Source organism: Corvus brachyrhynchos, unplaced genomic scaffold (assembly GCF_000691975.1).
Source record: "Corvus brachyrhynchos isolate BGI_N302 unplaced genomic scaffold, ASM69197v1 scaffold433, whole genome shotgun sequence".
NCBI lineage: Eukaryota > Metazoa > Chordata > Aves > Passeriformes > Corvidae > Corvus > Corvus brachyrhynchos.
The window spans coordinates 458,616-472,363 of NW_008236935.1; the positions used below are offsets into that span (position 1 = coordinate 458,616).

Sequence of the window (13,748 nt, forward strand, 5' to 3'; positions counted from 1 at the left end):
CTTTCCCTATTTTGAAAAATTTGAAAAAAAAATCAGAACATAACACACTAATACAATGTGGGGGAAAAAAATAACCTTAAATATACATATGAATGTGAATATATTCCACACATTTGTAGTCTGAAGAAAAAAGGATGCTGCCTTAGCATGTCATACAAATGTCAAGCTCTTGCTTTTTTTGTGGATCAGGTACATCTGCTAAACTTTATCACTCACAGATATCTGTCCACTATGAGTACTGACAGTTACTTCACCAATGCAGTTGGATAGATTAAATATAGATATAGAAATACATAGATATAGACAGATATAGCTGTATAAATATAGGCATATACACATAGATGTGTGTATATATATATATATGTACACACTCATATCTAAGGTTTATAGAGAAACAGGCATATGGAGGCAGGAGGTACTTAAAATATAAATCACATAAGGCCACATGGCAATAAATAGAAGGTTTAATTTTACAGCTACAAACATACATCATTTTCTCCTGAAGTCAACAAAGGAACAATTTACTAATTCTGATTATGCCAACTGTGATACACAAGTCTCCACCCATTCCTCCCCTGCCCCTCCCATCCTGACAGTTGTCTTCCTAATCAGTTGGGAAGGCTCAACCAAAAGCAGTGCTCCTTCAAGGAAAAAGACCAAACATTTGCACGAGCCTCTTGATAACCACCTAATACCACCAATTCACTGCAACAGGAAATGAAAAACCCAAAAAGCCAACTATACTCCCTGTAGAGTTGGGACTATAGAGAATTTTTAAATACATATCATATTAACACATAATCTTCTAGTGTGCGTATATAGGTGTTTGTATATGTTTGTATATAAAACATACATGAGTATATACATCACAGAATCACTTGCGTTGAAAAGACCTCCAGGATTATCAAATCCAATCTTTAACCAATCACCACCTTGTCAAAGAGACAGGAGCACTGAGTGCCACATTATCATTTCTTGAACACACCTCCAGGGATGGTGCTTCCACCACCTCCCTGGGCAGCCCATTCTGATGTCTAATCACCTTTCTGTGAAGAAATTCCTCCTGATGTCCAACTAGAACCTCTCGTGCTATAGTTTGAGGCCATTTATTTTCATCCTGTCCCTTGTTACCTGGGAGAAGGGGCCAACCCTCTTCCCACCACAGCCTTCATTCAGACAGTTTTAGAGAGCAATACAGTCACCTGAGCCTCTTTTTCTCCAGGCTAGGTGCACCCAGATTCCTCACTTGCTCCTCAAAGAACTTACTCTTGTTCCCCAGCTCCATTCCCTTCTCTGGCACTTCATGTCTTTCTTGCAGTGAAGGGCCCAGAACCAGGCAGAGGATTCGAGTTGTGGCCCCACCAGTGCCAGCACAGTGGGACAGTCTCTGTCCTGTTGTCACATTATTGCTCATCCCAGCCACGTGCCCTTGGTCGTCTTAGCCACCTGGGCATACCTGGCTCATGTTCAGCTGATTCATGTTCATGTTGACCAGCAGACCCAGATCCTTTTCCACCAGGCAGCTTTCCAGACACTGCCCCAGGCTGTGGCACTGCAGGGGTTATTGTGACCCAAGGGCAGTACCCGGCACTTTGTCTTGTTGACCACTCCTTTGGCCTTGGGCCATGGATCCAAACATCCAGATCCCTCTGCAGAGATTTCCTGCCCTCCAACAGATCAACACTCTAGTCTAACTTAGTCTCTCATCCACAACCTTATGGAGGATACAACAGATTCCCTCATCCAGAGCATCAATAAAGATGTTAAAGAGAAATGGGCCCAACACTGATCCCAGGGGGACACCACCAGTGACCAGATACCAGCTGGATCCAGCACCATTCACCATCACTCCCTGAACGCGGCCATCCAGCCAGTTCTTAACCCAGCCAAGAGTGAACCTGCCCAAGCCATGGACTGCCAGCTTTTCCAGGAGTTTACTGTGGGGGACAGTGTCAAAGGCCTTGCTGAAGTCCAGGCAGACACATCCACAGCCCTCCCATCATTCACTAAGCAGGTCACCTGGTCATAAAAGGAGATCAGGTTGCTCAGGCAGGACCTGCCATTCCTGAACCCCTGCTGGCTGCACCTGATCTCCTGTCCTGTATGTGCTGTGTGATTGCACTCATGATCTTCTCCGTGACATTCCCTGGCACTGAGTTCAGGCTCACAGGCCTGTAGTTCCCTAGATCCATCTTCCAGCCCTTCTTGTGGATGGACATCACATTAGCCAGCCTCCAAATCATCTGGGACCTCCCCAGTTAGATGGGACTGAAGATCAATGATGCAGAGCAGCTTGGCAAGCTCCTCCACCAGCTCTCTCAGCACCCTTGGATGAATCCCATCTGGTCCCGTGGACTTGTGAGTGTCTAAGTGGCTCAGCAGGTCACTCCCTCCCTCCTCTTGGATTGCACAGGGTCTGTTCTGCTCTCTGTCCCTGTCTGCCAGCTCAGGGGCTGGTTCCCTGAGGATAACAGGCCTTACTGTTGAGGTCTGAGGCAAAGAAGGCATTAAGTACCTCAGCCTCTTCCTCATCCTCAGTTCCAGTGTTTGCCTCTGCATCCAATAAAGGGTAGAGATTTTCATTGGCCGCATTTTTGTTATGTATTTATAAAAACACTTCTCATTATCTTTCACAGCAGTGGCCAGATTAAGAACTATTTGATCTTTCACCTGTCTAATTTTCTCTCTACGTGACCAGGGACATCCTTGCACTCTTCCTGAGTTGCCTGTCCTTTCTTCCCAAAGTACATATATATGTACATATGTGCGTGTGTGTCTATATATACATACGCAAACATAAATGCAATTGAGACTTTTTAGGTATGCCTTATAGACCATTATAATCTCCTTCAGACCCTAACGCTAGATATCCAAGCCAAACCATCCACATTCCCTTTACATTTACTCACTCTCCTTTCTGATCCACAGACATAGACTCAAATTGTCTAACTTATTTGTCCAATGAGATTAATCCCAGCCCAGCTATTTCCAGAATGTGCATTGCTTGAAAGCTGTTGCTCTGTTTCGGATCTGAGAAAAAATTGATGGGCCTGAATGCTTGTCTGATTTGGAATATCAACCAGCCTGCAAGAAGAATGCTGCTTCATAAATACTAATTTTGATAAAAGTGCTGCAGAAGTATTATTTAAGCATCACAAACTGTGTGAGGGAGGATGCCCACACATAAAAGAAGAGGAAATCAAAATGAAAATTCTCCAAAACAGTCTCTATACTTGCATGCCTCATTGACTGAGACAGACAGGGTCTAATATTTCATAATACTTAATTGTTCTTAAGCGACAGCACCTATCAATTAGAACCTAGAAATATTAATCAGGCTATCCTTCAAAGCATTGCTGAGAAGCAAATCAAATAAATATTTTCTCATTTTTATGAATGAGAAAGTTGAAACCAAAAGAAATACTGGGAATATGCCAGGACCCAAGTTCCAGACAACCCAGTCCAGAATCCTATTCTCCTTTCAGCAGAGCATGTTACTTTATTGCAATGGCAGCTCCTAAATTACTTCAGTTGCAGTAGTTAGCACTTGGTAGACTTATAATGTAGGCAGGCACTTGGTGTCTCAGTTTAGAAACCATGTAACAGAGGCCATCTGTTCTCTTCACTATTTTTAAAGCAACTTGTCCAGACTCAGGTACAAAATTTAAGGCGGAGGTGGATCTAATTTCTTGGAAGGCATTCACCTACCCAGATTCTGAGAAAATCTCCAGGCTGCCTAGCTTCCTCAAAACACACCAAAAAGTGGAAAAGCAGATGAGAGACTTCATATAAAAAATAGCACATATGTGTTTGCTCCCTTAGAGAACTGCATTCTTCCAATATGATCCTCATGCTATGTGCTGTTTGCAGCAACAACTGTTCCAGAATGACTGGTTTTAAAAATCACATAATTTTTAAGTCTCAGCTTAAGAGCAGTAAGAATAATTTTTGTAAGGTGTATGCTAAAGACACCTCACTTTTCTGTAGCACTGAGTAATCAAGGAGGGTAAAACGTATAGTGAAAAGCAAAACAATCTCATATCTGCAATTGCAAGAGTAAAAGTTCATGACTGTACTCTGCTCATTTGATGACTTTTTCTGAAGTGCTATGTGATCTGCTTTTGCTTCTTGCTTCATGAAATATACTTCCCCAAAACCAAATTACACGATTCATATCTTTAAATTTACTACCTGTGTGGAATTTAAGAGTCCTGCTAAACTTAGAAAAAGTCAAATAATGAGCATGCAATACAATCCTACATTTCAGTTATGCTTAGGAACTAAGCACAAAGGTTGGAAGAGGATATCACAGGCAATAATTTTGCATGCTTATTCATCTGACCCATTGATGCTGGGTTTTAAACATTTTTTTGATAGGTCTAAAGAACTGTTAAAAATTTTATTTCTTATGCATTAGTGGAGAGTGCTTCTCCTACTAATTCCAAAATCAATTTTTCTTTGGACCTCTTTAACCCTTCTGGCAGTTGTCTTTTAGGAGGTCTAGAAGTTAAAGTTCTAACTTGCCTCTTAGTTTCCCAACTTTGACACTTTAGGTGTGAGAACAAGAGGTGTTCTTTGAACTAAATTTTATTCACCATTAGTGTAATTAAAGGATTTGAAGATACTCCTAAACTTGGACTGAATTTGACAAAACTAAAACCAACAGAAAATGGAAACATTCTGCTTCAATAATTTTGAAGCAGTAAAAAACCTTTTTTTCTCCTCCTTTTGGAATTGTAGAAAATTTGTATTAATGGTTAAGAATTATTAAACCTCTCAACTGAAATACAATATTATGAACACTTTGTTTTATTTTAGTCACATGGAAAAGTTTATATAAATGGTTTTTTTCTGTTACTCTTTGATGGTTTAACTAGCAATATAAAACCCCCTAAACCACAGACAAAACTCCCCCACCCAGAAACTTGCAAATAATCTACTGCTGTTTTATTAAGCAAGATGGTAAAAACATATTACATGCAGAACCTCATAGGAAATCCAATCCCTGTACAATCATGTATTCTCAGAACTGGATGATAGGCCTTGCCCAAAATTTTATTTGTTCTTAAATGGGAATGCATTAATCACGCAAAATGAACAATTACTCTTTCTGTTTAAATGAAAAGAACACTGATAGGTATTTTATGTTTCTTGCAGTCTGTTCCTAGCACACTACTTCAGTCCTAAAGGATCATATGTTCTTACCTAAGCCATTCCCATGGGATAAAAGTAATAATTTCTAATGCTTTACTTCAAATTACAGCACTTTAGTTACCATCACTCACAAATCTGAAGCTGCCCATCAGCCACCAGCCTCCTAATCACACATCACTTGTTATCACTTCTAGAACAATCTGGACCACCCTATCCCTGTCCCTCACCCTGTTTTTACAGAGAGTCAGTCTTGTTCAGAGCAGCAGACTGTTTCCATTCAGTCAGTCAGTTTGAATGGAAAAATCAAGAGTATTTGCTCTTCTGTCATCTTCCTTTGTCTTCTAATTTCATGTGCTCTTCAGAGCTCCCTTATATGCATGTAAGAAGGAAATTGAAGAAATAGGACTCAATCAAAAATAATCACAGGCTCTTCTTTTCCTCCTATCCCTTTTCCTCCACTATTGAACTGCCATCCTTTTTTTCTAATTGTTTTCAAAAAGCCAACAGGAAACTTAAGCCAGTCAACATTTTAGTAGATGACTTGGCCCACATGTGGTTATTTTTATACTGAGTTACTCTCAGCAAAGATCAGATCTCCTGCTGTAGGAGCACTCTAACACAGATAGTTCTGTCCCTGTGATAATAATTACCTCTCCAAATTGAACAGACACAAGCAGTGGCACTCCTTAAAGCATTGTCTCCCATGTTCTCATTTATACAGAAAAGCTCAGCTGTGTAAGAGGATTACTTGTTTTCATAGCAAAACATCCCAAAGTGCATCAATTACACTGGGAACAACTCAGCTCTGTGAACTGCTTAACCACACTGCTAATATAACCAAGGGTGCATTAAGCCAAGCTATTGCTGATGTGAAAACAACTTACATAACTATAGTCTTTTCTTCTTTGCCATTTTTCCTACACTTCAACAAAAAAAGGAAAAAATCTGTGTTACAGTAACTCTACCAAGGTCTAAACTGACTAGTTTCAGACACAAATAAATAGACCTAGCATAAATGTGGCAATTGTGAACATGAATTAATTTCCATGAAGGCAAAAAACAAGAAGCAGAGAAATATTTTTAAGAAATATAGTTCTTCCTCTGCATTTCAGGATGAGAATTATAGGACTGTATACTCCTAAAACATTATCTAAATCAATGGCATAATGAACTGATGAAACCTCAAAAATTCTCTGCTCTTCCATAGGAAAGGCAGACCATAAGCTGCAGCAATGCACATGCTCTGCTTCTTCCAGTGCACAGATGCAAATTCAAAAGCAGCACACACAACTGAATCTTTGTGCCAGTTTAAACCTTGGCTTACGTTCAAAGATGACAAATTAATGCCAATATTTTACTCATGTGAAACCCACTCATTACATCTTGCACTGAGACCACCAGTGAAGTCACCATTTAGACATGTTTATACCTACCCACCCTTCCTTATGGTTCTACAGTAAGCCTTCCTGAACATTATGGAATAATGAATGATCTAACATTGGAATAAACTGAATCAAAATCATTCATGAATAAATATCATGTCCATGCCTCACAGCTTGCTTGCTTTCTCTCAGACTTCTCTTCCCATCCTAAGAATGTGAGCTGCTCTACCCTGTGTCCCACACTGTCTTTCTGCATGAAGTCTCTCAGTCCATAACTTGCCTTTCCTCTCCTAGTGCCTCTTCTTGCTTTCCACCATCTATTTTTTAGAACACACAAAAATAGCTGTAGTATAAGTGTGACATATATGGAGCTCTAAAAATAAATTATCGTCTCAACTGGTTCTCTAGCAATTTCATAGCGGTAAAAAAACCTCTACAAAATATTTAATTTTACTTGGGTTTGAATTGGTATTTTAATCAGTTTCTGGAAGAGGATTAATTGTTTCATGGCATTTTTTGAGCAAAACAACGTATTAAATCAAAGAAAAAACACTGAACATTTAAATAATTCAAGGTGTCCTTTTTGGCTTTTTTTTAGTGAAAGAAAAAGACGTATTTTTTCTAACAGGTTTTTTCCAAATCCAAGTGTATACAGACACCACCAGCTGAAGGTACAAGCCAGATTTGTGGGGATAAGGCATTCCCAGCACAGTACTGTTACCTCTAACAGCTGTTTTAATGATGAGGAGCCAAAACTCACTCATGGAAAATACAAGCTTAGCAGGGTCCTAAATCTAGCACATTTTCCCCACATGAATAAACTGCACCAAAAAAAAACAACAAAAAACCAACCCAGAGAAAATCCCAAACATATTCCAAAGCAAAACAAAGCAAAACAAAACAAAAATGACTTACTGTCTTCTTCAACATTTTGATGGCGTAAGGTTTCTGGGTCCCTTTCTGCCTGCATCTGCAGACAATAATTGAGTTGTACATACAACTCTTCAAATTTGTCAATAAACAGAGTTTCCTACATTTTCTACTCCTCCCAGTTTGGGCAAAACAACCTCACTTTTCCCCACAGATGCAATAAACCGTCCCCCCCAAAACCCAAGAAGTGTCAAAGCTTCTCTGTGTTTAACCAGTGAACGTCAGCAGTTACTCAGCCAACTGAGGTTGCAAGAGTTTAACATCCTTCTTGGCCACACCTCTTCTGTCTCATGGCAGTTCCTCGATGTTTCCTCAGATAATCAAGCGAACACATCTTGCCTTTGGTAGGGCAACACATTTGCAACAATTAGTTACCTTGTGGGGTTTTTTCACTAATTGTTGATGGCAGCAATGGTGAGACAGAAGAGACGGTTTTTGCGCTGCTCCTTGCCCAGTGGCCCAAACAGTCAAATTTGGCACCAAATGGAGCAAGCAGCACTTTGTGTTAGTTCAGTGGAAACTGGTGGGACTTGTTCACAGCAAAAGTGGACTGGGCTTGTATCTTCAGTTTGCCTTCAAGGTGTAGTCACTTGAATGTGTTGTCTGAGCACTCCTAACATAAAATTATGGCTCTGCTGGGTGGAAGGCACTTCTCTGAGTGGCAAGTTGGGCCAGATGGTCTCCAGAAGCAGGTTCAATTTGCTGTGCTTTACTTGTTACTGTCACGGAAGGACCCTGTACTCTATGAATTACTTAAACAGAGGTGAAACCTCTGGCAAACTCATACTGGTTACAAACCATTCAGATACTTTTGTATTCTACCACAAAATGGATGCAGTGAAGCACCATCACTGAATTTAAGGCATTTTTGGAAGCTTCCTGCCCTCAGATTTGTCACCTACTCCAAGACTCATCGCTTCCAAGTAGCTGCATATTTTTAAGGTAGAGGGACTGCAGTTATCATATATGACCTCCTGAACAACCATTGCAGAACTGCATACAGCAATTCTGCAGTGAGCAAATTCCCATACATATCACATTCCATATTGCACTCTGAAACAAGAGAAACCCATCTCAGTAACTACAGGAAAGAAGCAGAAGCTGCACAATGGCAGGAGCAGCTTTCTTTTAAGTAGTAGAATGGCATAGCTATGCTCAACTATAGGATTAAAGCTGTGGTGCAAACTTCATTATTCTGGGTGCTGTACAAAACTGCCATGGGTGCCCTGCACTTCTCCCTCCTCAGCACAGGCCAGAGAGGTGCCAGACAAGGCTCTGAGTGGGCACGTCCTTATTTTCATAAGTACATGAGTGAGCACAAGAACTGGCATTTGATTGAGATTTATTTCAGAAACACCTCTCCATAAGGAAAGGTCACCTGTGGCAAGGGTTATGCAGCTCAGTCATCTGAGGGCTTTTCTTCACCACGTATAAATTAATCTTCACTTCATCTCAAATGCTAAAATGATTAGTCTTTCATAAAAGTATATTGATAAACGTGTGGGAGTACTGAGAGCTTCAGTGACTCCCAGAATCATTACATGAATTTAATTAGATCTCCTCTCCTTGGCCAAGTCTCAAAAGACTCTATTTAGCATGAAGAAAAAATATACCACATTAAAAAAACCCTCACATCTTTTACATCCAACAAAAAATGTTAAAAGATGGAATTCTAAGAACCTGATGTGATAAGCTTTATTTCTCCAGTATTTCACTGCAGGATTGCAATGGAGAAGTCAGTGCACAAACTGCAAATCATTCCTGTACCCCGCTTCACATATGTAGAGTGCAGCATAATTATTAAACTCATTAGTTTACATATGTTCTTACAAAGTAGGCAACAAACCTTCTTGAAACAATTGTATTCGGGTGAGGGCAGAATTAGATAAGCTATCCAGCTGATGATCCAAATAAATGGAAGACCATTCCTGTGCATTCTCTTGGTGTTCACTGCTGCTGTGGCAATGGAGCACAGTCTGTCTCTCAGCATTTGCTTTACCATTTGCAACCTGGTACTGCAAAATCTTCCATGTGAATAAGAGCCTAGCCACTAGAACACCCCAGATTATTTAACTGGCTTAGTGATGAGATGGACAGCTACACAAGCAAGGACAGATAGCATCACACCACCTTTAACAGTTCATTTGACTGTGCCCAAAACTGGAAGACAGGCAGCAAAATGCTTGAAAGAGGTGTAAGACAGCCCGGAGAGAATATCCAGTTGAGCAGTTTGACATCAGGCTCATTAGTCAATATTCAAAACACACACAGAAGAGCTACTTTAGAAATTATTCTCTATTGTACAGATTTCTGCATATCCCTGGAGTCCTCATTTGGTGCAAAATTGATGACAAGGTATTGCAAGCTTGGGAACACTTTGAAAGAGTTTGCTTTTGGTTTATGTGGCTATGCCCAGCTCTGACAGACATTCTCCTACCAGACAGGAGAGAGAACACCTAACATGAGCTGACAACCAACACTGTTTCCCTCTTCCATGCCAGAAACCCGTACAGGAAATCAGGAACAGGATGGCAACCTTCTCACACCACGCCTGATGCAAAATGTAGCAGAGAGCTATTCCAGTATGGACCTGATTCCTTGTTTCTTTGGTGGTAACAGGATATGTTTGCTTCTCCACAGTTAAAAAAAAATAAAATAGGGAAGGGGATGCTAGCATGTGAGTGTGCAAACAGAACTGCCTCATGCAAATCAGAGTGGTTTGCTTTGCTTCCTTTTTTGGCTCCCTGCTGGAGCTTTCTGCTGAATCAGCACATCCAGCTTTCCTGAGACTGTGTGACTTGGAAGGTCACCAACTGGAGCAATTCAAGCTTTCATCACCAAAGAGCAGTGGGAAGATTCAGCTGCAAGACTCTCATGTGAAGCTGAAACACTCAGAGAGCTGCTAATTGTAGCCTCTTGCCCCTACCCTAAGTTTTTTCAACCTCAAACCTTGACTGCCCTCAACCGGCCTCTCAGAACGTCCCCCGGAATCTGCATCAACTGAAAGCTTCATTGATACATTTGGTCAGAATACACAAATGAACAGAATTATGGCCAGACAGGCAGACCACAAGCTTCTCAGTGTCCCACTCTCTGCAGGGGGTGTTTGATTTGTCCGAATGATAAATAAATAGTGTTATAGAAAGAGATCACCTATGCTCAATGGTTAAGGCACTTATTTGATAAGCAGCAGACAACAACTCTAGAGAGTGTTTAATGCTATCCCATTACAGGTTTAAATGGGAGAAACTGAGAGGGCCCTGAGCCCAAACAGCTGATAATCACTTGCAGAAGTACATTGCAGTGTGTGACAGACAAGTGACCCATTACCAATTCAGGCTAGAAACCAGAAATTATGTCTCCCATATTCCACAAGATTACTCCCTATATAGTGTTTGCCTATTTAAAATGGATTCTGTCAGCTTTTGCCTCTTTGTATTTAGTGAATATATGCAAACACAGCTACCTTCGCATATATGTATATATATATATTTATATGAAATATTTATTATATTTGTATATGTAAGTGTGTATTTATTTACTTCTAACAAAAATGAGGCTTAAAGGAGCATCCAGCTGCTGGTTTTTTGCACCTTTGCCTGGAAACAGTCTACCTGGAATCAAAATATAAATTATTTGAAGTTGGCTGTAACAAGAAATATGGAGGAGAAAAACATAGGCATATTCTTGGAATACAGAGTTGACCAAGCTAGAGAATAGTAATTAGGATTGTTGAAAATATTGTCATTCTCCTTTACTGGCACATGTGTTTCTGTCTGGAAAGCTGCTTAATGATTCCGTTAAAGATTTGCTTTTGAAAGCCCAGGTATAACTGTGAACATGCTAAAGAACAACAACAACAACAACAGATCCTTTTACTGTGAACATGCCACATGCTCTACTACAAAAATGTGCTTCTACATCTACATATGTATATGTATATATGTATCAAACTTAGAAAAAAAATGAAAATCATGTATGCATCTTAACTATTTGGTCATAATGGACAACAAGAACACTCACTTTTGTGATTCCACCTACAATGAGGACAATGACAACACATGAGAAAGATCGTGATGTCCTATGCATAAAATGTGTCACAGCTGCAGCACACACAACTCAGTATTAGCACAGAAGTACAAATACTTCAGTGACATGATAAATTCACTCACCCATTAGTTAAGCATGTAGGTAAGTACCACAAAATACATCAGAATAGACTAAAATTCAATAACTGACCTCTGCATGTGTGTTGTTGTACACACAAACTTGAAAAATGCTTTCAAAATATTTAAAATGTGCAAAACCTTCTGGCGCTTCCGCATCCCCTTCTCAATAGACAATTGTTTAAGCATTCTAGATTATTTTCCTTACTACAGGTGTTACCAAGTTCCCAATTATTTCAGAAGGACACTGTTTTAAATGTTAGGCAACAGTACCATAGTGCCCTGCCTGTGCTAAGGACTCCAGACTGCAAAACTGAGAGAAAAAGCATGGCCACACTTCAAATACATGCAGTCAAAAATAGTGGCGTCAGCACAGATGGAAGGAAGGCAGGGATGCCCAGGAGGAGTGTTAAGGAGGTGGAAGTGATCAGGAGAATTTGCACATAAAGGAGAAAATGGAATTTGCAGGATCCTGCAGTGGAGCCTGGCAGAGAGAGAAAAGACATAACAAGAAAAGACAGAATTTGACCCAGTTTGGAAAAAACATTGCTTCCCCAAAATCCACAAAAAGTGTCTGCCTCTGAAACAGGAAAGGCAACCAAAATGAAATACAGCCATATGTTTACTTGACTACAGGTAGGTAATAAAAGTAAATTTCTCGAGCTGCAGGTTTTAAAATAAACTGATACTCATTGCCAGTAATTTCACTGTAAGTAGGAAATTTGGTCTTTTCGAAAGTAGGTCAGCATTTCCACACCATGCCCACTCATCCTGGTTTTTATATTGCCTTTTGAATCAACTCATTACAAATACACTGCTCGATGTAATCTCCTGTAAATTTTATTTGGATTAAATTCCTTAAGTTCTGCATTGATTTTTTTAAAAAATAAATCAGTTTGTGCTTTGTGCAGTCAAACAATGGTTACACAATCTAATTTGTCCAATAAAAACGGGCGAAAGAATGATCGGTCCCAAGAAAACTGTACCTGGTACAAAGCCATGGAAATCTGTGCTGCCAAAACTGCAGAAAGAGATCAAAGTCCACTACAGGTTGCCACAAAGAATACTGATATCTTTGTACCATTTACAGAAGTATAAAGTTAAAACACATTAATTTACTCTTAGATATACACTAAAAGGTCAAAATGGATTTATAGAAATGAAATTACTATTCCTAGACTTCAAAATTAAACAACCTGTTTGAAGTTAAAAGACTGGACAGAACAAAAAAAAAAAAAGAAAAAATCTATTAACACTAAGAATTAAATTTAGTTTAAAAATGCATATTCCATGGCATTGCTAATATTTCCTTCACTTTAAAAAGTACATACATGTAAATTTGGAAATTCTCTCATCTTGGTTTTCATGTGGAATTATCAAACAATTTTTACAGTAGTCTGACAAACAATTCATAAATTACTCAAATCTAATCTCAAAGCTTCTTCTAAATATCAACATCTACATATACAGACAGGACTTGCAGGCAATTGCAAGCAACTGCAGCCCTCCCTTTACCCTCATTATTTCATGACTTGTAAACAGAATGGAAAATTTCAAAAAACATATATAATTTAGGAGTAGCAAAAAGCCTTGGAATCCCACATTCTATCAGGAATAAAACAAATCTTTAAAGAAGGCAAGGCTAGTGGAAAAAACGTACACAGTTCTGAAAAGGAAATCTAATTCCACTGCATTCCAGAGTTCTGTCCGGTTTGATTTTGAGAATGAAAACATCCATACTTTGCAGGTTTTGCTTTCTTTTTTTAATTTTTTGGGTTTTTTTTGTTTTTTGGGTTTTTTTACTTTTTGACTTTTGGCTGCTGAGTTGACTTTCTAATATATAAGGTGAAAGGACTTTTTAGCAATTGTTCAGGCTGGCCTGCAGAGGCAATGCAATAGTCCAAGATATTTTTTATATTCAGCCTTCATTGCATTCAACAGATAAAAGGAGCCTTAGATAAGGACAACAAAACACATACACTATTTTTAAAAAACTGTAATCAAAACAGTGCTTGCCAATAGTCTTGAACCTGTAACTGCCACAGATAATAATTTATAGAACTGAAATTCTCTTGACATGGGGTAGGTTGGCTGGTGAATCACTAATTTTAAAGCA

At 39.3% G+C, this 13,748-nt stretch overlaps 1 protein-coding gene across 1 annotated transcript in view; it reads right to left on the bottom strand.

Moving 5' to 3' along the window:
• The window catches only part of CAMK4 (calcium/calmodulin dependent protein kinase IV), a 90,894-nt gene extending 83,383 nt beyond the window's left edge, over nt 1-7,511 (bottom strand). Inside the window, exon 1 of the mRNA XM_008629211.2 lies at nt 7,452-7,511. Within this exon, the coding sequence (XP_008627433.2) occupies nt 7,452-7,466 (15 nt within the window). The 5' untranslated portion in view covers nt 7,467-7,511. The remainder of the gene's footprint in view (nt 1-7,451) is intronic.
• Nucleotides 7,512-13,748: the final 6,237 nt, after the last annotated feature.